The sequence below is a fragment of the Propithecus coquereli genome, unplaced genomic scaffold (assembly GCF_000956105.1).
Source record: "Propithecus coquereli isolate 6110/MARCELLA unplaced genomic scaffold, Pcoq_1.0 Scaffold56, whole genome shotgun sequence".
NCBI lineage: Eukaryota > Metazoa > Chordata > Mammalia > Primates > Indriidae > Propithecus > Propithecus coquereli.
The window spans coordinates 5,707,860-5,731,593 of record NW_012151507.1 but is presented as its reverse complement, the minus strand read 5'-3'; the positions used below and the strand labels follow the sequence as shown (position 1 = coordinate 5,731,593).

The 23,734-nt window shown below is 33.5% G+C and overlaps 1 protein-coding gene across 1 annotated transcript in view; it reads right to left on the bottom strand.

The window, feature by feature from the left end:
- Positions 1–23,734, bottom strand: part of SUCO (SUN domain containing ossification factor) — a 173,975-nt gene that overhangs the window by 8,521 nt on the left and 141,720 nt on the right. Inside the window, exons 19-25 of the mRNA XM_012657720.1 lie at positions 19,431–19,499; positions 18,564–18,654; positions 14,542–15,702; positions 13,363–13,450; positions 10,598–10,702; positions 8,819–8,973; positions 8,259–8,350 (exon numbers count right to left, since the gene is read on the bottom strand). Coding sequence (XP_012513174.1) covers positions 8,259–8,350; positions 8,819–8,973; positions 10,598–10,702; positions 13,363–13,450; positions 14,542–15,702; positions 18,564–18,654; positions 19,431–19,499 — 1,761 coding nt within the window. The remainder of the gene's footprint in view (positions 1–8,258; positions 8,351–8,818; positions 8,974–10,597; positions 10,703–13,362; positions 13,451–14,541; positions 15,703–18,563; positions 18,655–19,430; positions 19,500–23,734) is intronic.

Sequence of the window (23,734 nt, the reverse complement as noted above, 5' to 3'; positions counted from 1 at the left end):
AGGAAATTTTTTGCCAACAGACCTGCCTTGCAAAAAATGTTAAAAGAAGTTTTTAAGAGAAAAGAAAAATTACAAAAATCAGAAAACCAGATCTACATAAAGATAGAGCATTGAAAAAGGAAGATAAAACAAAAACTTTTTATTTTTCTCATTCTTCATTAATCTAACACAGCGGTCCCCAGCGTTTTTTTGGTACCAGGGACTGGTTTCACGGAAGACAATTTTTCCATGGGAGGGAGGGTGGAGTTAGCTCAGGCAGTGATGTGGCCCAGTTCCTAACAGGCCACAGACCGGTACCAGGCCATGGCCCAGAGGTTGGGGACTGCAGATCTAACAGATAACAGTTTGTTCAAAATATTACAATAGCAACATTGTATCAAGTGTGCTTGTGTGTGTGTGTGCGCGCGCGCGTATGTATGCATAAGCCTATGTAAAAGTGAAATGCATGACAGCAATGATATAAGGGATGGGAGGGAAGACTTAGGATTATTTTGTTAATATAAGGTACTCACACTACTTGTGAAGGGATATACTGTTATTTGAAAGTACACTTGGATTAGTTGTAAATATGTATTGCAAACTCCATAGCAACCATTAAAAAAGTAAAAATGCTCATTTAAAACCACAAAAGGCAGAAAAAGTGTAGAAAACAAAAACAGGAAAAAAGAACAAGGGCTACAAATAGAAAACAGTAACAAATGTGGTAGATATTAAGCCAACTATAGCAATAATCATTTTAAACATCAACAGTCTAAATACACCAATTAAAAGGTAGAGATTGTCAGAGTGAATCAAAAATCAAGACCCAAATATATGTTGTCTATAAGAAAACCACTTCAAATAAAAAGATACCTATAGGTTAAAATAAATAAATGTAGAAAGATATACCAGGCGAATATAAACCAAAACAAAGCAGGAGTAGCTGTATTAATTTCAGACAGAGCAGCCTTCAGATAAAGGAAAGTTATCAGTGATAAAGAGGGGAGTTACATAATGATTAAAGGGGTCAATACTCCAAGAACACATAACGATCCTTAATGTGGATGCATCTTACAACAGAGCATCTAAATACGTGAGGCAAAAACTGACAAAACTGCAAAAAGAAAGTGATGAATCCAGTATTACAGTCAGAGACTTTAACACCCCTCTATCAGAAATGTATAAATTCAGCAGGTGGAGGCTCAACAAGGACATGGAACTCAATAGCACCAAAATCTATTGTACTTCTACATATGAGCAACACACACACACACCAACATAGATATACAATGTTCTTCTCAAACTGATTTGTAGAGTCAAAGTAATCTCAACAAAAAGCCTAATGCTTTTTTGGTTGGATGAAACATTTAGTAGTTGATTGTAAATTTACATGGAAATGCAAAGAGCCAATCATGGCCAAGAAACCCAAGATAATTGAATATCTATATAAAATGTTATATTGGAACCCCTATCTAATTCCATATGCACACAAAAAAAATCAATTCCAGTTGGATTAAGGATCCAAAAATCAAAGACAAAATAAATATTTAAAAGAAAATACAAGAGAATAGCACCCCTAAGCCTGGAGTAAAAAATTCTGTTAAAACAAGAGATAAAGAAGCACGAACTACAATGAAAAAAAAAAAACATCACAGATTTTGTTAACATTAAGAACTTCTTGTCTTATTTAAAAGACTCCATGTAAAGAGAGTAAAAAGGTAAGTCTCAAAGTGAAATAAAATATCTGTAATATTTTAACCAACCAACATATAGAATCCAAATCCTAAAAAGAATTATAAACCATTAAAAAAAAAAAACCAACAAAATAACAGGCAAAACCTTTAAAAAGCCGAGAAAAGCCAAATGATCAAAAGGCATAATTAAAGAAGCTCAACCTCATTAGTAATCAGGTAAATGCAAATTACAGCTGCAATGAGGTTAATGAACAATTTATATTTTTTTTCCCAGCATATTATAGGGGTACATATATTGCCTTTGCCCCACCTGAATCAGAGCTTCAAGCATATCCATCCCCAGACAGTGGTTAATAAACATTGTAAAACTTCAAAATTCCAAGTGTCAGCAAGAATGCAGAACAATGGAAACTGTCGTAGTACTGGTGGAAGCATAAACTGATAGAACCACTTTAGAAAAGTTTGCCATATCTTGTAACTTACAGATAAGCATAGGCTACAAGCTACAACCCAGAAATTTTACATCTAGGTAATATTCCTAGAGAAATTCATGCAACCATGTTCCAGTATGCAAACAAAAAAAGTTTATAAACAGCATTATTTGTAACAGCTCCAAGCTATAAACAGCAGCAGAATGGATGAATGTATTGTGATTTAATCAGTCACTGAAATACTATACAATATTGCAAATGGAATGCAATTATGTATATAAACCTTTAAAATACAATGCTGAATGAAAGAGACAAAAAAGAGTACATATAGTACGATTCCATTTATACAAAGCTCAAAGCCAGGCAAAATTCAAGTTATAGATAGTAGTTACTTCTGGGATCAAGAACACCAAGAGTGCTAGCCATGTGCTACTTCTTGATTTACGTGTTAAATACACAGATGTTCATGTTATAATTATTCAATGACTTGTACATTTTAGCTTTATGAACCTTTTTTTCACTTCTCTTTTATTTCACAATAAAAATGTGTTTCAAAATCAAAACAATTTTGGTCTATCTGGATGTTCAATAAAAGTAACAGAGCTGCAAATCAAAGCACAAATTTGAGGAGGAGAGAGAGAGGAAGAAAATTTATAATGAATTACATAATTTATGTTACAACATGGATCATCTAATTGCAGTTATTACACAATCTCAAATATTTAATAGGCAAGAAATTACATAATTTGCCAATTCTGTATTAATACATACCAACTTTGTACAAAATACTAAGTTTAATATAAAAATAAGATGAGACATTAATTACTACTGATGCCACAGAAATAAAAAGGATTATAAAAGATTCCTATAAACAATTGTACATCAAGTTGGATAAATTCCTAGAAACACACAATCTCCCATGACTGACTCATGAAGAAATAGAAAAATCTCAGCATAGTAGAGCACGCCTGTAGTCCCAGCTACTCAGGAGGCTGATTGCTTGAGCCCGGGAGCTCAAGGCCCTCCTAGGCAACACAGTGAGACTCTGTCTAAAAAAAAAAAAAAAAAAAAAAACTGAAAAGACCAATAATGAGTAAGGAGGCTGAATAAGTAACAAAAAATTTCCCAACAAAAAAAAAAGCCCAGGAACAGATGGCTTCATTGGAGAATTCTACCAAACATTTAAAGAATTAACACCAATCCTAAAACTCTTTCAAAAAATTGAAGAGGAGAGAACACTTTCAAGCTCACGCTGTGAGGCCAGCATTACCCTTATAACCAAAGGCCAGACAGACACTACCAAAAAAACTACAAACCAATATTCATTATGAACACTGATGCAAAAATTCTCAACAAAATACTAGTAAACCAAATTCAACAGCATGTTAAACATACTAAGTGGGATTTATTCCTGGAATGCAAAGATGGTTCAACACAAGAAAACGAATCAATGTAATACAGCACATTAACAGATTGAAAAACAAAAACCACACGATCTTCTCCATTGATAAAGAAAAAGCACGTGACAAGATTCAACACCCTGTCAATGATAAAAATAGTCATCCCTCAGTATTAGGGGGATTAGTTCCAGCACCAACCAAGGATTCCAAAATTCTCAAGATGCTCAAGTTCCTTACATAAAATGGCATATTTGCATATAACCTACATACATCCTCCTGTATACTTTAAATCATCTCTAGATTACTTCTAATACTGAATACAATGTAAATGCTATGTAAATAGTTATTACATTGTATTGGTTTTTTATTTGTATTATTTTTTATTGTATTGATATTTTTTAGTTTTTTGCTCCCAAATATTTTCAATCCACAGTTGGTTGAATCTGTAGATGTGAAATCTGTGGATACAGAGGGCCAATTGTACCAATAAATGAGTAATAGAAGGAAACTACCTCAACATAATAAAGGCCATTTATGAAAAGGCCACAGCTAACATCATACTTAATGGTGAGGCTGGGCACGGTGGCTCAGGCCTATGATACTAGCTCTCGGGGAGGCCAAGGTGAGAGGACAGCTGGAGCTCAGGGGTTCAACACTAGCCAGAGCACAGTGAGACCCCGTCTCTACCAAATAAAAAAGAAAAACAAAAATTAAAAAAAAAAAAATACACATACTTAATGGTGAAAGACTGAAAGCATCTCCTCTAAGATTAGGAACAAGGCAAGGATGCCTGCTCTTGTAGTTTCTGTTCAACTTAGTACTGGAAGTCCTGGCTAAGGAAATTAGGCAGGAAAAACAAAAGGTATCCAAACTGGAAATAAGTAAAATTATCTCTGTTCACAGATGACATGATCTTACATGGAGAAAAACCCTAAAGATTTAAAAAAAAAAAAAAAAAAGCCTGTTAAAACTAATAAATGAATTTACAGCATAGTTGCAGGACATAAAATCAATAAGCAAAACTCAGTTGCATTTCTAAACATTCACAATGAATAATCTGAAAAAGAAATTAAGAAAACAATTCTATTTACAATAGCATCAAAAAGAATAACATATTTGGGAATAAACCTAACCAAAAGGTAAAGACTTGTACACTGAAAAAAAACACTGATTAAAGAAATTTAAGAAGATACAAATAAATGGAAAGATATTCTATGTTCATAGAATGAAAGCCTTAACAAGATGTCTATACTACCCAAAATGATCTATAGATTCAATGCAATTTCTATCAAAATTCCAAGGGCACTCTGTGCAGAAATAAAAATTCACTCTAAAATTCTTATGAAATCTCAAGGGACCCTGAAAAACCAAAAGAATTTTGAAAAGCACAAAATTAGAGAACTCATACTTCCCGATTTCAAAACACACTGTAAACCCACAGTAACCAAAACAGTGTAGTAGTGGCATAAAGACAGACGGACCAATGGAATAAAGGGCCAGAAATAAAATCTTGTGAATATGGTCAGATGATCTTCAACAAGAGTGCCAAAACCACTCAATGAGGAAAGGACAGTCTCTTCAACAAATGGTGCTGGGAAAACTGGATAGTCATATGCAGAAGAATGAAATTGGCCTCTTACGACATATACAAAAATTAACACAAAACGAAGGCCTAAATAAAGACCTAAATTTATAAAATTCCTAGAAGAAAACAAAGGGGAAAAGTTTCATGATTTTAGACTTGACAATGATTCTTGGATATGACACTGAAAGTACAAGCAACAAAAATAAAATAGATAACTGGAACTACTTCAAACTTAAAAACTCTGTGCATCAAAGGATACAATCAACAGAGTGAAAAAGCAATGTACAGAATGAAAGAAAATATTTACAAATCATACAACTAATAAGAGTTTACAATCCAGAACATATTAAGAACTCCTACAACTTCGTAATAAAAAAATCAAATAACACAATTAAAAACTGGGCAAAAGACTTGAATATACGTTTCTCTAAAGAAGATACACAAATGGCCAACAAGTATATTGAAAAGATATTGAACCTCACTAATCATCAGAGAAATGCAAATCAAAATCACAATAAGATATTACCTCATACCTATTTGGATGACGCTACCAAAAAAACCCAGAAAATAACAAGTGCTGGTGAGGATAGGGAGAAACTGGAACCCTCTTATGCTGTTGGTAGAATTATACAATGTTGCAGTAACTATGGAAAACAGTATGGAGGTGCCTCAAAAATTAAAAATAGAACTTCCATATGATACAGCAATCCCACGTCTGGCTATATATCCAAAAGAATTGATATCAGGATCTCGAAGAGATATTTGTATACCCGTGTTCATAGAAGTACTATGCACAACAGCCAAGAAGTAACCCAAATGTACATCAACAGATGAATGAAGAAAATGTGGTATATATGTACAATGGAATATTATTCAACCTTAAAAAGGAAGAAAATCCTGTCATATGCTATAACATGGATAAAACTTGAAGACATTATGCTAAGTAAAATAAGCCAATCACAGAAAGACAAATACTGTATAATTCCACTTACATGAAGAAACTAAAGTAGTTAAATTCATAGAAATAGAAAATGGAATAGTATTTACCAGGGGTTAGGAGGAGGGAAAAGTGGGGAGTTGTTTAATGGGCATAGTTTCAGATTTGCAAGATGAAAACATTCTGGACATCTGTTGCATAACAATGTAAATATACCTAACATTACTGAACTGTACACTTAAAAATGGTTAAGATGGTAAATTTTATGTTTATGTGCTTTTTATCACAATTAAAAACAAAACAAAATAAGACATGGTCCCTTCTCACAGAGCTTAGAAGTGAACATAAGACAAGTAGAAGATGGGTCAAATCAAAGCAGACTATGATAAATGCCGTAAGAAGAGATCTAATTCCAACAGGAGCGGAAATAAGTGAATTAACTAACACAAGAATCAGGATTAAAGTTAGTCCTGTACCTATGTATTGTATTCAGCTTTCTTTACTTGTAAAGATAAACCAAGATGACACTGTTATTTAAAATAGAAGTAATTCTACTATCAGGTGCAAAAGGCTTCTATTTGATCTTACAGAGTTCAAGAAGACAGAAATTGTAAAAGAGCCATGATTTCACTTAATTTAAAATAAGACTAGATATACTGAGAAGGAAAAATATTTCTAACATCATTTCCTAATTGTATGAATATAGCTCAAATAAGGAATGCATATAAACCCACCAGAATGGCTGAAGACCAAAAGTACTAGATGTTAACTGGGATGTGGAGCAACTGGTGCTCTCAGATACAGCTGATAGAAGGGCAAAATCCACATAACACTCTGGAAGACTGTGTGGCAGTATTTAGTAAAACTGATCATACATATACTATCATCCACTTCTAGGTGTATACCTAACAAAAATGTGGCCAGGCGCTTTGGCTCATGCCTATAATCCTCCTCACTCTGGGAGGCCAAGGCAGGAGGATTGCTTGAGGTCAAGAGTTCAAGAACTGCACACGTATGTTCACTGAAAGATCTGTAATAGCCTCAAAATGAAAATAATACAATTGTAAATGAATAATATGCAATATATTTGTATAATGGAATACTGTACATGAATAAGAACAAACAAATGACTACACTCAATAGCATGGTGAATCTCACAATAGTTGGAAGTTAAAACACTGACTACTCTGGAAGGGAATGGGTCACTAGTGACCAAAAGAGCATAAGGAACTTTTTGAGGTGCTGGATAATGTTCTGCTTCTTAATCTGGGCATTGTTTACAAAGCTGTGTTCAGCTTGTGAAAATTAATCAAATTTTATACATGATAATTAACTTTCTTGTATGTAATACTTCAATTATAAATTTCACTTGCAAAAGAAAGAAAAAAAAAAAGACAAAGAAGCAGGAAGGAGGAAGAAGAGATTTATTAGCCCTAAGTAAACACACATGTAATGAGTTAAGTCTATAAAGCTCTGTGGTAACAATAAACCAGGGAAGGTCAGAAATGGTTACTTAAATGGTTAAATCAACCGAAACATGCTACTTGGTTACTAAATCCTAAAGAAAGAGACAACAGCCAATGATTATTAAGAAAGCACTCTTAATTGAAATATGTAATTAATTTGGTTATTTTAATATTGCTATGAAGACAAATTTCTAAATCACTTAATAAGCATTAATTACAAAGATACTGAAATAGGAAAACAGCCACTCAGTATACATATATTCATTTAAATGGAAGTATTTATTGAGTGTTAGACAACGGAAACCAATTATAGGCTCTGCGGCTACACAAGAGAGACAAGACTTTGGCTCAGAAAGTGCCTCACAGTCCTAAACTAGAGACAAAAGGGGTCCTACCTGTACAAGAAGAGGAGGCAGATAAGCACAGGATGCTATGGGAGCACATTCAGGTTTTCCATATCTGTTGAACTTTCTCAAACACCCCTTTCTAAAAAGAAATACTTCTAAACAGGAGCATGTGCAAACAAACCTACCAATTGCTAATCAAATAAACTAAGCCCGCCTCCCCACCCTCTGGGCTTTTAGAAACAAAGACAGATATAAAATGTGAAAATGATAAAGTGGCTATGACATAGAACAAACACAGAGGCTACTTGTATCCATTTTTGATGCAGATGGTCACAAACACAATACTGACGTTATACTTATGCCAGAAGTAAGCTAGTTTCATGTTTATATATACATATTGCATAGCCACAAAAATCTACCTTCTTTGCCAGTTAACTGCAGAGACTTGGATCTGATGAGTGGGAATGAAGTTCTTCTTTTCAAATTCATATCATCATAGGAAGAGAAACACCTAACATATTAAGAAAAATCAATATTGGGTAAAATGAGTAAACTACACATAAATATAACTGTAGTTGAGGATAAATGAAGGCTACTGAGAACCATGTATACCAATAGGACTAAGTCTAATACTCCAGTTATTGCTAATACAAGTAAAAAAAAATTAAAGATCTTTGTCTAAAAGGTACTATATTAAAATACCTATTTTCCTCCTCCTTTGAATTCCACATCTGAGTTTCTTTCTCAACCAAAACATTTCAAGTACATTTCATGTACTTAGTGTTTTAACTACAGTTCAAAGAGCCAATCAGTCATAGGACCATCTCACTACCCCAATGATGTTTTTAAATATTTTGGTATCAAGATAATCAAATGGGAAAAGGAATTACCTCAGTGTCCCTTCATTTGGTCAAAATTTCTCAAATATATAAAAAGCATAGTAAAAAAAGAAAATTGTGAAATATAATGCTGGCATTACCTTTTAGGGCTTGGATACTGATTACTTTTAGGAAGTTTTGAAATATAGTCTCCATCAAATTGAGAAGTGTTTCGACAACACTTCATACAAAGCATCAGTCCCAAGACAACACAAAGAATCAAAGATATGACAAGATAGCTTTGTCGATCTGAAACCTAAGATAAGGGTTAAAAAACAATAATAGTAAATCACATTAGAAAAAACATAGTGGTATTTAAAATTCGAAGGACAAATCATTTTAAACATTTTTTAAATTTGCTTCAAAACCATAAATGCAGGGCATGCTCTTTGAAAATGAACTACTAAATCAACGTTTTTCTTTTTTTCTTCTCCTCCCTCAATTCCGCCTTTGAAAATTTTCAAACCTATGGAAAAGTTTTAAAAATAATACAATAAACATATTTATGCCTTTCATCTATGTTCACCAATTGTTAACATTTTATCACATGTGGTTTGCTTTCCATTTACATTATCTCCTCAGGGAGAAAAGAAAATTGTGCTTCACTCTTTCCCATCTTATAAAACTGAACCACCAATCATCCAGTTATTTAAGGCAAAAACCTAGAGATCACCCTTATTTCCTCATCCCCTCACACCTAACATTTCAACAAAGCTTGTCTTTCTACCTCTTAAATATATCCTGAATTCAATAATTTTGTACAATACTCCACTTCTAAAATTCTAGTCCAAGCCAGCATCACCTCACCCAGGTTACTGCAATTGCCTCCTAATTGGCTTTCTCTCTGCTTCTGCTCTTGCTGTTCCCCAACAGACAATTCTCCACAGAGCAACATGTGGGGAGTTTCTCAAAGTGTTAAGCATTAATGACATGATCCACAACACTTCTTTACTTAATACTTTCCAATGACTTACAATGATTCAGATAATATTCAAACTCTAAATTGCCTACAAAGTGCTACATGACCAGGCCCCTGCCAATATCTTCAACCCATATCTCAGCCTCACTTCTCTCATTCACTATGCTCCAGCCACACTAGCTTTCTTTCTGCCCTCAAACTTAACACATTATACTGTGTCAAATATACTGTCTCGGGTCCATTGCCCTAGTTCTGCTAATATCAGGTTTGTTCTCATCCCAGGCAATGTGTGGCTGCTTGAGGATTCTCTTGAGCACTCAGTCCTAATGCTACCTCCTCTTGGAAGGCCTCAGATAGGCCTTCTAAAGATCACTCTAGCTAAAGCAGCATTCCATACCACCACCACCCTACACACATACATTTCTTTTTTTTTTTTTTCATTTTTTTCATAGCACTTATCACTAGGAGAAATTATCACCTGTTTATAAATTTACTGTATGTATTCTATCCCTCCCCCAGAACACAAATCCTGTGAGGCCAGGGACTATTCATTGCTGTATGCCACAACCTAGGACTATACAGTGCATGTCTCACATATACTAGATGCTAAATAAATTTTTGTTAAATCAATGAAATTTTTGCTTTGCTAAGCAACTTTATGAGCCTTTTTGAACAGAAAATGAAGTATGTGTTCCTATCAATGTCTGCAAACAACCTACTACAATAGTTTTACACTTCTAAGTAAGGCCTAAATTACGAAGGTCATGTTTTACAAATATTATCATAATTAACATATACCCAAAACTTCAATACTCCACATTCTGTTGTTCTGAAAAAGTTCTCTATAAATGACAATTTTGTTTGGTTAAAGTTTTTAGGTACCACATTCATGTTAATAAGCTTGCCTTCGTGACAACCTCCACACATGCATTGTGTCTCACAATACTAGAGTAACAATTACCTCCTGTTTTAATTCTGCCACTGTTGCTGATAAGTTTGAAACCAGTTGTGTCATGTTAGTCAGTTGTGCCTGTAGTAACTGGATAGCTTCAGTTTGCCGCTGATCCTATGGTAAAGGAATAAGTATCATTTTTTGTTGTGTTTCATCTGTATAGTAACTACATTATAAATTGAAGTAAAATAATCTGGAAAAAAAACAATAAGTTCTTCCAAAACAAATGTATTAATAGGAAGCTCTTAATGAATAAATATTGTAAAGTTTGACCAGAAGGTTAAAAACCAAACAAAACACTTCAAGAATGTAGGACTGTGTTCAACTACCCCCACCATAAAATTTTTTTACCACTCACTGCTACAATATGAAATACTGTGTAACAGAAGTTGATAAATTACTCTTCAAATTAATATGGGCTCCATATATATAAACCAGCATATCACCAGCTATATACAAAAACAGTCACTTTGCCAAATATGCATTTTTAAAAGCAAAGCAGTTGCACATAGATACAATGAAAACTTTTTAAAGAATGTTTTTGGGTATAAAGTAGGCTCAATACCAAGAAAGCTTTCAAATTTCTCTTTCATAGCATATCATGATGAAACTCAGGATATTACAGTCAAATACCTATTACTACTCATCTAATCAATGCTAAAATATCACCAATGAAAAGAAATTCATAAAAAATACTCATCTTTCCATTTTTTGGGCAGCTCTGGATTTTAGAAACTTTTATAATCAACAAACGTGTCTTATTTAAAATATCATTTGCATGTCTATTTTAGGGAATCATACATTACACTTATAGTTATGAACCTATATTAGGGAAGCTGAACTGAAAATTTGAACTTATAATAATAAATTTAGGGAGGAGGAAAAGAGGGCAGGAAGAAGTGAATGAAATCTAAAACTCTAATTTAGGACCCTATATGAAATGTCTACATAACCATTTATTATTCTAGACTTAAGTTTTTTAAATTTAGATTCAAAAAATTTTAATTTTTTGAATTGTTGTGTATTTGAAGTAGTTATGTATTTGTGTGTGGGTAAGTTGGGGGTGCTGATATATAAAACTGTTAATGAAAGGTTTTTACTTACTTCCCTTACTGTGATCCACTGTGGTACTTTCTATCCTACTTCATTTTTAAAAATGCTAAATGTGACTCATTAAATTGTTTCTTTTGAATCCTGACTCATATTAGCTACTGATAAATTCAAGAGAGTTATAAACATTTAAAATATGAGCTGTTAAATTTAATAGGTTGGTTAATGCTTCTAATCAAGATTTACTTCCAATAGTGTTAATACACAACATCTCTGAAAAGTACTTAAGTCTTTGAGACACAAGACATAAATGTAGGCAAAGAGGAAATACAGAAGAGGGGAAATCGTTGGATTAAAATTAATGAAGACCTAAATAAATACTGTGTCCATGGGTCAGAAGACTTAATATTGTTAAGATGTCAATTCTCCAAATTGATCTATGAATTTAATGCAATCCCAATCAAGATTCAAATAGAGTTTTTGTGTTTTTTTTTTGTAGAGACAGACAAGCTGATTCTAAAATCCATATGGAGATGTGAAAAACCCAGTCAAAACAATCTTGGAAAAGAGCAAAGTTGGCAGACTTAACACTACCTGACTTCAAGTGTCACTATAAAGCTACAGCAATCACAGTATTGTGGTATTAGCATAAAGAAAGACAAATAGATCAATAGAACAGAAGCCCAGAAACAGACCTATGGTCAACTGGTTTTTATCAAAAGTGCAAAGGAAATTCAGTGGAGAAAGGACAGTCTTTTCAACAAATGATGCTAGAACAGATGTATAGTCAAATGCCTTCCCCCTCCTCTCTTCTCCCCCAAAGAACCTTGATCCATACCTTGTAACACAAAAAATTAACTAAAAATGAATCACAGCCCTAATGAAAAACCAAAGCTATAAAACTTCTAGAAGAAAACATAGAGGAAAAAAATCTTTGTGATTTTGCGTAGGGCAAAAATTACATAGAGCAAAGAGAAAATTGATAAATTGAGCTTCAACTAATCAATGATGTCTGCTCTTCAAACTACACTGTAACAAAAATAAGAAAGCAAGTAATGGATTGGGAGAAAATATTTGCTAAGCATATCTCTGATAAAGTACTTATATTCAGAATATGTAAAGTACTCTCAAACCTTAATAATAATTAAAACAACAAACAATAAAGAAGGAATCACAATTACAATGTGTCATGAACGGGAGAATAAGATGCACTTAACTAAACTCTCTGCAACCTCACGTCTCCTTACCTCACCATGTCCTAGTCCCAAATAACCTTTTGGAAAAGCTCAGTATAAAATTTCTTTGTTGTGATAATATATCACACTTAAATGTGCAATACTGGAATTGTTCCCTTAAAATCCACAAGATAGGAGAAAAAAATGAAAAAGATATGAGGATGATTATCTACATAAAAAACCACAGAAGATCTTGTTCCTCCCAATCCTCCTGAAGATTTTAAAGAGTTTAACAAAGTTGCAGAAAAGTCTACCACACTTCTACTTACATACACAAAAAATGTAATATGAATAATGCTCAAGAAAATTTTCTCTAAAGGAAATAATGATGCTAACAGATAATTTTCCAAATGTGACATCATATAACAGACAAACATCAGCTATCAGGAGAAAAAGTGAACCAACCATACTAATCCCTTTACCAGTGAGATCCTATAAAATTTAATGAAAATTCATATAAAATGTAAATAAGGGATGAAGGAGACCAACCTGCTCCTCTGCTATTCTTGAAGTATTCTGAAGTTTTACTATTGTTTTATTGAAAGCCTTTTGCATTTCTTCCATTTGTTTTCGGTACCTACAGAGTAAGAATTGGTTTAAATTAATTTCTTATTCGTTCACTTAGCACTGGAAACACTTTGATTTGGACATATGAGATAAATCATTTTTCTTAAAATGACTCTTATTCAGACCTGTGCAATACAGGGACATTTGCAAAGGTATAATGAAGAGGTCCCTTGAGGTATCTGTTACCTTCACATTAATTCTATGCATCTCATTGCTATATAAAATTTAGTGATTTCTGTGGTTCCTTTGGGGTGCAGATGGGGGTGGGAAAGGCAAGAGCAGGTAACTAAATAACTAAATGGGCATGTACGTGCACACACACACATAATTTGCCAATAAATTATATGTATGAATTAGGAAGAAATTCCACTTAGGATATGACCACCCAAGTGACATCTTATTAGTAACATTTCAATTTAAGATGTAAGAAAAGGTGGTGTCTATATACTTGGTTCCTACATGATTGCAAAATGTTGAAGCCCTAAGAATAGTCAATGTACATTTAAGTGACTAAAAATGAATACGTAGGTTTAAAAAATGAAGCTGTGCCTGAGGTCTTAATCACTGCAAAAACATACTGGCACTGTCTCTGGCACTTAGAAGCACACAACATAAATAATTAGAACTAGAACTAGGACCTGTTTAAAAGAGTGTGAATTGCAAATGTTGCCTAATCATCCAATTTAGTCTACCCTTGTCTTCACTTATCTAAACTCTTAAGTGATTATCTGGTCAAGTTTCACTAAGAGCTTTAAGGCCTATATGCTATCATTTTTTCCGTGAGGCCTCTGGGAATCGAACAGTAAAAATAGCTAAAGTTAAGCAACAGAAGAAGAAAAAAAGCGAGTATAAATAATTCAAACTTGTTATTAGCCTAATAACAAACGTATTAGGCCACTGAGAAGTACTTCTAAAACTTTTTAAAAAATCAATTCATTAAGTCATTGATCAGCAAATAGGTTTCTTTCTCTATCTAGCTAAAAACTGTGCTTACTACTATCATATCGTGAGATAATTAAATCCTCTCCTTCTGTAAGGATCATATTCTACTACTTAACTTACTGTGCGCAATAGATTGTTCTACTTCAAAATAAAGCTTACCTTTGGCTAAGCTCCTCCAGATAGCGACCACTGAGAGACATGTTAACTTCTAAGGCTTTAATACGATTATTAAGTCTCATAAATACTGACTCCTTCTGGTTTGATCCATGTACAAGATTTCCATTAGCATATCCTAGATCTGTAGAATTTTGCAATTCAGCATAAAAATCTGTAGCTGTTCTCTGTAACCCTTTTAAAAGGGCATCTTCTGGAGATTGTTCTTCCTCTTTTACTTCAGGTAATGAAGAAGAATCCACAACAGGAGTCAAAATTTGCTTTGGTGTGTCAGCTATGTTCATTTTGGCTTCCCCATCTTCACTGTCTGGTACAGTGGCTGTGTTTAAAGTTGGCACTATTGTTTCAGATAGCTTTGTGGTAATTTGCATAGAGTCCATGTCTTCTCTTATAATATCATCCATTACCTCATTACCTTTATTTGTTTCATAGATAGCAGATGACTTCTCTATAGAACTAAAGCTCTCAAATTTTTTTTCTGTTTCATTATCAACCTCAATAGAACTCTCTTGGGGAATCACTTGTGATGGTGTATGTCCTGCCTCATATTTAACAGACTCAGATACTTCTATTTCAGACAAAGAATTGATTTCTGGAGTAATATCTAAGAAAAGGGACTGAGAAAGAGTTTGAGGATGGCTTGGTTCAAGTTCAATTGCATCTACAGTGTGATTCATCACATCGCCTTGGTACATACTACTTAAGTCACCAAGAACAATTTCAGCTTCCCGTTGCATATCCTTACTGTCCAATTCTCCACTCGGAGGGTGCAATACTGAAACTTCTACTGATTCTGCAGGTAGCAGTAATGGTGGTTGAGCTGACACAAGATAATCTTTTCCTTTACTCTGAGCAGTTCTGCTGCGCTGCCAATAAAGAGCAACTCTAATTGAACACCATTTAAATACATATTCTGAAAAACTAGAAATACAACAAATTGTGGTCAGTTCACTGCAAAATATTTGTGTCTCTGACTCAAACCAGGGTGATGATTCATCCTCCTGTTCACCGCTGCCCAGAAGGGTCACTGTAGATGGACTTGCCTCCTCTTCTTCCTCTTGAACTAATTGTACAATGGGACTCTCTTTTGGAGTATCTGGTTTTGATGGCTCCATGTCTTGTACATGTACTTCAGTGGTTATATACCTAGAAATACATATCATAATTACAAATCACTGTATTTGAAAGCCTAAAGTTAAAATATTTTTAAGGAAAATAAACATTATCATACATAAAATAAAAGGAAGGTCGGGAATACAGAAAAAATTCAAATTATTTTTTGATGAAGTTTTCACCTTCATTTTTATTATAAAAACAATATGGCTCAGAAATGGTAACAGAAAGACCATTTATCAAGGTAGCAGTCAGATGACTCAAACCACATTTATCATATCAAACTTGTTTTCTTTTAATCTGTTTAAGAATTATAAGTGAATACTTCCGTTCACTTAATGTATGGTGTACCTTTCCTCTCATAAAATAGTCACCAAATCTTTAGAAGCCTAACCACTCATTACAGATCAGAAATTAAGCTATCCAACAGCTATAAGCTCCAAAGCTAAAACCAGAATCCAGGATTCTTAATACTTATAAATGTACTCTGTGCTTGAATACCCTATTTTCAAAAGGCAGCTAGATTTCCCAAAGATAATTTTTCTGAGGATGATCTGAACTGCAACACAGCATTAAATACACACACAAGATTGTCTGCTTTAGAAGAGAAGAAACATATCCCCCTCACCACCAATAATCTTGTCTAGGCTAATTTTCTATTATTAAAAGCCAAATACTTAAAAACAAATAAAAATTCTGGCTTATGATAAACTAATAGTGCCATTAATTCTATTCTAATTTTGGGCTCTGAAGTATATGTATGGAGTCTAGGCCAGTGGGAAGGTGGACCTGATGGGAACAGTGTTGTAAATTATGATGCCTGTGGTTCTTTGCAAGATAAAGATAATTTCTGGGTGCAGCCTTACAGCACAAAAGGTGCAATATGAAAAAAATACAGTAATTTGAATACCAAAAAGAATTACCTTTATACACAATTTTCCTACTCTGAAAAATTACTAAGAATGTCAGGAAATGTCTTCAAATAAAGACTAATGTCACAACAGCAAAGATAGGAGAAGGTAATAAAACGGACAGTATCTACGAGGTAGACTTTCATTTTGTTGACAGCAAAATAGTAAATGGATCAAATTAAAACACAATTAGACCATGCTTTTCTAAATAGAAAGATATTTATTGCCATATATACACTCTCTAATAACATTTCTTACATATTCAGGTGGTATATTGTTTATTATCTACCAAATAAATGATGACAGTAAAAAGAAGTAATGCCTAGAGAAGGGGAGGGAGAAAAACTAAATTGAATTTGGTAAAAACTAATGTATATAGATGTTATACACCATCTATATACACTCTAATCAGAGCAATACTTAAAACAAACTCACTCAAACCCAGGAAAAGAATATGTAAGCTTTTCAAAATAACTTTAAAATGATATCCTATCATGGGTTCTCTCATTTTCATATATTTTCCTCAAAGCATTGCTATATGATCATTAAAAAGAATTTAAGACAAACATGAAGAAATATTAAGTAAAAAGTTACAGAAAAATATCTGTTGAAAACTAATATAAAAAAGTAAAAACTGACTTGATTTATCTTTCAACAAATATTCCTATCTACATGTATGTATATGTGTGTACACATATATAATTAGCTTTATTCAGTTTAGAAAAATAAGTTATACAGCATTGTTAACTGAAGAAACTTAGTTACAAAATCAGAAATAACAATCACAGCTCCACGTAATTAGAAATTCAACAAATATTCCTATCTACATGTATGTATATGTGTGTACACATATATAATTAGCTTTATTCAGTTTAGAAAAATAAGATATACAGCATTGTTAACTGAAGAAACTTAGTTACAAAATCAGAAATAACAATCACAGCTCCATGTAATTAGAAATATCAAAAATATCTCTATCCCCAAGAGACTTCTTAGGTCCTTCTAGGAATCAGTAACACATAATCTATATTTTCTCTCTAATCACTGATTAAATATCTTCAGTCATTTGCAGGATTAACACAGGAGAATATATATTTCTCGTTATGCCCTTCAAAGCATAAAAATGTCATTTTTTAATTAGTGGAGTACTCAGGAATTGCAGTTGGAAGCATACTCACTGTAGGTCTCATTACATACTACCTAGAAGTGTTTCATGTTTAAATATCTTAACCTCTTAAGTACACTTCCTCTAAGAGAAAGGACTTGCAAAGTTTTATAGGAGTATACCTAATGAAATATACATAAACTAAATCTATAATAACTGTATCCAACTATCCAAATCATTAAGAGTTTATTATCTATTATACATAAGAAAAAGTACCCAAAAAAGTAACCCTCTCTGGCAGGAAAGACAAAAAATGAGTACATTTTACCTACAGATAGATACCTATCTATATACATCCCTGCCCAAAGTGCTCCAACCTGGAGAAAAACCTGTACAGGTCAGAGAAATGGAACACCACAAGAGCTTGCTGTGTAACAGATAACTCAAGAACCACTGCTCTAAGTATTTCAGGTATCCTTTGTAACTTTCTAGGGATAGAGATACATAATCGATGCTTTTCAACTCGACCTTAATAAATAAAAACAGGCCTTTAAAATTTGTCCTCAAGCCTATACCTGCACAGTCGGGTCAATTATTTGCAATAAGGAAAAGATTAGTGTTGTGAATAACGAAAGTAATACATAATATAAAAACAACAAATGTTTGGGCTAGAATGAAGTGTACTCCCAGTACACATAAACACTAATGGGAAGAAGCAACTCAAAGATGTTCTGAGTGGCTACGGAATGTCTGTCCTATGATTCAGAGCTCTCTATAGGTAATCATTTCACACACAAATCACAAGTTCCTTTTTTTATAACAGTATACTTAGCTCTCTATTTTAATAGAACTCTATTTAATATCACAGTATAACTTACTCAGGAGATGGAACAGGAGTTGAAACAGGAGTTGATTCAGGCATTTTAGGTGCAGTTGTGGCAGTGGCATTCTCAGATATACTTTTATTTCCTATTTTAAGAAAGATGCTCATATTGAGTTCCATTTTTAAAAGCTGTACCATGAAAATATTTTATTATAACAAATAAATAACTTTAGTTTCTTGGAGGAGAAGAAAAAAGTCAAATAGGTTTGCCACTACAGACTTTTTTTTTTAAATCAAAGTTCTTTTAGAAAGAAACTATCATATAAGATCACAACTACAAATAATGTGTATTATTTCTCAATTTCTCAGATAATTAAAATAAGTCAAATGACTATGAATTCTGTGTAATCTTAGATGATTAATATACCTTCTAGATATTGAAAGAGTTATTAAAGAGAATGAGAGGAAATAAGTGGGTCATTTCAAGTATGTACCTAGAACTAAACACTTTTTAAAAACAAAAAAGGCAAGTTTATTTCTCCTTGCTAATAATATTTTATTTGCCATTCTGCAAGGAAAAGATGGCTTTCTAAATTACATAGCTATTTGATACATAAAAGGAAAACGTACTATTAGGACATCGAAACCTCGGTAAAGAGATAAGGGATGAAATCATCACTATCAAAGCAGTGAAGAAGCAAAAAACAAATTCATGAATTTTATAGAGACAAGATCCTTTTATTAAAAAGAACTTACAGAATTCAAATAAATAATGAATAACAGAAGATCAGTAAGCTCCTTTGAACTATTTTTATATTTCTACATGAAAAATCAAATTTTCTTGGCTCATTACATGACTTTCTTAACTAGAAGGACTCCTGGAATACTAGCTCTTTAAAAGACCCATAAAATGATTAGGTACCTTCTGCCAGGTCTTCAGTTTTTGCTCCCAGAATATTAGCAGCAATATTCACCATATTTAGAATGGCATCTAAAACAAAATTCAATCAGAAAAAAAAAACCAATACACCTAAAATTCTCATATAAATTAATATCAGATAGTCAAAAAGTCATTTATAATGATCTTTTTGCATTTTTTGGCAAGTTACTGTTTTATTCACCTGACCACTAAAGTCCAGTATAGGACACAAATAAATTTTGGCTGAAAGTGTAAAGCATAAATCTGAATTTTTGTGTTCAGAAGGAATTTTAAATTTAAATATACTTTTTTTGGTAAAGCTTCCCCAAACCTTTTACCAAAACACTGTTTTCAGCATATTAGAAAATTCAAGTATAACTCAACATACATCCCGTACTAGCACAGGGAAAAAAATGTGATGATCAAAATTCGTAGTTTACAGAAAAGCTTGTTTTTCTTTGAAAAGGCCACAGTTAAAAAAAAAATTTGAAAAACAAAAGCTTTTCTTAAATGAGGGATTATCACAGGTAAAAGTAAACAAAACAGTGAGATTATCCAAAGAAAAGCAGAAAATAACTATTAGCACGTAGTATCTATTGGTAATACGGCTAAATTCCAAATTGACACTGTATAGAATCAAATTTCTTGAATGACTTTTAAAAACTGGTTAAAATAACAATGTTTTTGGAGTATAAAGCATACAGATTCTTTTGTGAATTGAGTGGGGATAGATATGGGGCAGATTAATTAAAAGTTAAAGTCATAAAACAAGTGTTATAAGTAGAGCAATTTGCATACTTGCTAATCCTGCCTCTCTTTCCAGGGAAGATATATGAAAAAGTGGTATAAATCTCAAAATCTATGCAAATAGACACACAAATGAGGACCACAAAATAGCAGAACTCCATGAAAAGGTGGTTCTAGGAATAAGGAGGATTCTTTCCAGTAATGTGATGTAATTTCAAATGAAATTAACTTCCATCCCCAAACTAATCTTTGAAATTTCACTAGAAGTATTCTATTCTCCTGTTAAAATACTAAGGCCTGGCAGGGGCTACTTATTAAGCCTCATAAGTTATTTTCATCTTAGTCTCCTTTGCTAAAAGAGATCCACACGGTTTTCATCACACTTTCAATGAAAACCAGAGATGTGAAAAGTAGGAAACGATCTAAGAGAGAAAAATCTAGTACATCAAGAAGGCTGGGAGCAAGCCAAGCTCTGTCACATGGAGCTCATCCTGTAAAACATATGCTTTAGTGTGGGAGAAAGTAGTAGGAGATTTTAGACTGTTTCAAAGGTAATAGCTAGGAGACAGTTATAATTTTGATCTTCACATAATTATGATTCTGTATTCTGAAAGACAAGAAAGTAGTAGTACTTTGTTTCCAATCATTAGTATAACACACAAGAGCTTGATACATGCCATTTTAAAATGTTTAAATAGCGTGTTTAAATGTATGCCCCTTCAGCCCGGACAACTGGTGAATGGAGAAGTGGCCTTCGTTCTTAGGGCTAACGAGATGTCTCAGCAGGAGATAATAACAGAAATGGAAACTCCATATTTCCTCATAAACTAAGACAAAGTCAGGAATTGAAAATGTTATTTCCTCGTAAACCCACTTTTAACACCAACCAATACTGCAGTATTAGATATGACCCACTACTTACACTGTTACCTAAAAGTTTAGTCAAAGCTGACTGCCTCACAAACCCAAATCGTGGAATCAACAGTGTACTTTCTTGTGCTTCGAAGTGAGATTTTACCTTAGACTTCAAATTTTTTGCCATTTATTATTAAAGAATTCAAGAAAAGAGCACATGTTACTCTGTATAAAGAAATTAGTTTTAGAGTATTCTTTCGTGAACCTAAATTTTAATACTAGCACCTATAATAAAGATGATTTACACTACCTACCCTTTTAAAATATTATTTATTATCACCATTTCAGGGAACGTCATAACAAAAGCAAAATTTAGCAAACTCCTACTTTCTCAGCCCATCTAACCTAAAAGAAATAATTTTCCCACATTCACAGAACATTGCCTAACATAGTCTTTTTTTTTTTTTTTTTGTCTTTTGGGAGAAAGCAGCATTGTGAATATTCTATTCTGACCATTCTCAACTTGCATCCAAACACATGACAGCTTGTCACTGTGATAACCTGGCCACTGAAAAGTCTCAAAAATAGGCTAAAGTAATAACTTCATATATAGATAACTGTCCCTGATTTCTCCTGGATTAGTCAACGTCTTTATTTTTGAGTTGGGCAACTTATTCATCCCACCTAATTCATTTAGGAATAAAATTATCCTAACGGCCAAATATTTCCATGATATTACTCAGTCTCCAGTACACCTATGGCTCTTTCTGATCCGGAAAACAAATTTTGTCCAGGCTGCTGAGGCTGCCGAGTTTATTATACCTGTGCTATAACATAACAAAACAAATCAACAAAAAACTACCTCCTCTTACAGGTACTACACCTGAAGCACAGCCACTTCATCTTCTAGGAAAATGGTCCTCCTAGGACCTTAACATTTACATATACACACACACGCATATATATATATACACACACACACACACACACATACATATATTCATAAAAATACTTTGACTTAAAAGAAAACAAAAACTACATTTTGTCTTAAACATGCACATATCTACCTTTAGCAGTTATAGTGATTTTAATAAAATGTAGACCACATGTATGAGAGCAAAGGCAGACTTGCACAAACATTAAAGTAGATAGTGGTCTGGCAAATTTAGATAACAAAGCACACGGAAAGCAGGGTAATATGAAGAATTCTTGTTAATGTAAAAAATTCAAACGTTTTAGTTCAAGAATGTAAACAAAAGAATCAGGCAGAAGAGTTGCCAGAACTGGCATATACACAAAGCCAAGAATGCAGCTCTAAGATAGTAGTTTCTTCCTTTTTGGCAGTTAAGTATATTACATAGTATCAAGAATGTCTAAATATGCAGTGTACATGCTCTCTGACATCCAAGTCTCATCAGAAGCAATGTATTCTGGTGACATATATTTCCTATAACTGCTAACTACTTGACAGAAAAAAGAAAAAGAAGTTTCTTTTATGATTAAAGCTACAGAATTCTATTTTGTAGGAAATATGTTCATATTAAAAACAAGGAAAAAATAAATTAGGTTCAAATAGGCCAATCTCAAGCTAATTTAGAAAGTGATGATGATTATAGTCAAACTCAGACATTCTCATGCCAGAGACGAGCTCTTTGGCCTGATTCTATTCTATGATGTACTCCTTAAAGTTATACCACCTTGGACAAGGCTATAGCTAAGTCAAGCTCAAAAACCGTCCCAAACTCTTCAGAGAAGACTAGAAGGCCACAGATATAGAGGGCAGCAGTATAAGACCATGTTTATCAAGTTTTATGATGGCAAAGTCTTATCGCTCAGCTCCCACTGCATCTCTTGTTCTGAAACTTCAAGAGGTGGAGATTGTTTTAAACCCCATTTTCCACACTTATGCTCAGCTGACATCTTCCCACCCATTTTGTCTCACTATACCAATTCTTTCAACTAGAACACTAGATGGTAACGCCGCCCTCCTAGAAATTAGTAAAAAGAAAAAATAAGTGATATGTCAGCAAAAAACACATCTTCAAGGAGAAAGATCCAAAGAGGAGGATCTAAATGAGATTCTACGACTAATCAATTAAAATAATACACTGGTCAGAGAAGAGATTACAAACAGGGAAATGTCCTCCACTAACATATGGTTAGGTTTTAATGGCGTCTAGGAGTTAATCCGATAGACACAGAAAGAGAAAACCCAGAATATCAACAAGATTTTCCTTTATCTGAAACTATGGTAAGAAGTTACTCCCTAGGGTGCCTTCTCCTTTCCAGTAACCACCAGAAGCTAGACATCTTTTAGTCTGGGGCTATTTTCCAACCCCACGAAATAATGATGCTTCCAGAGCTAACTCGGCATTATTGAGCTAATTCATATAAGTGGCAGAATGATGACTGTCATGTAACATACAGAATTAATACAAATTTAAGGACACAAACAATATTAATATCCATCCAGATAAAATTGTATCATTTCTTTCATGCCTAAAAAAATTATATCACACAGCAGTGAATGAGATACCTATTTTTCCATAATCATCAACCAGATAGCTAGGGATGCTATTTAAAAGTAATCCCTGGCCAGGCGCGGTGGCTCATGCTTGTAATCCTAGCTCTCTGGGAGGCCAAGGCGGGCGGATTGTTTGAGCTCAGGAGTTCGAAACCAGCCTGAGCAAGAGCGAGACCCCGTC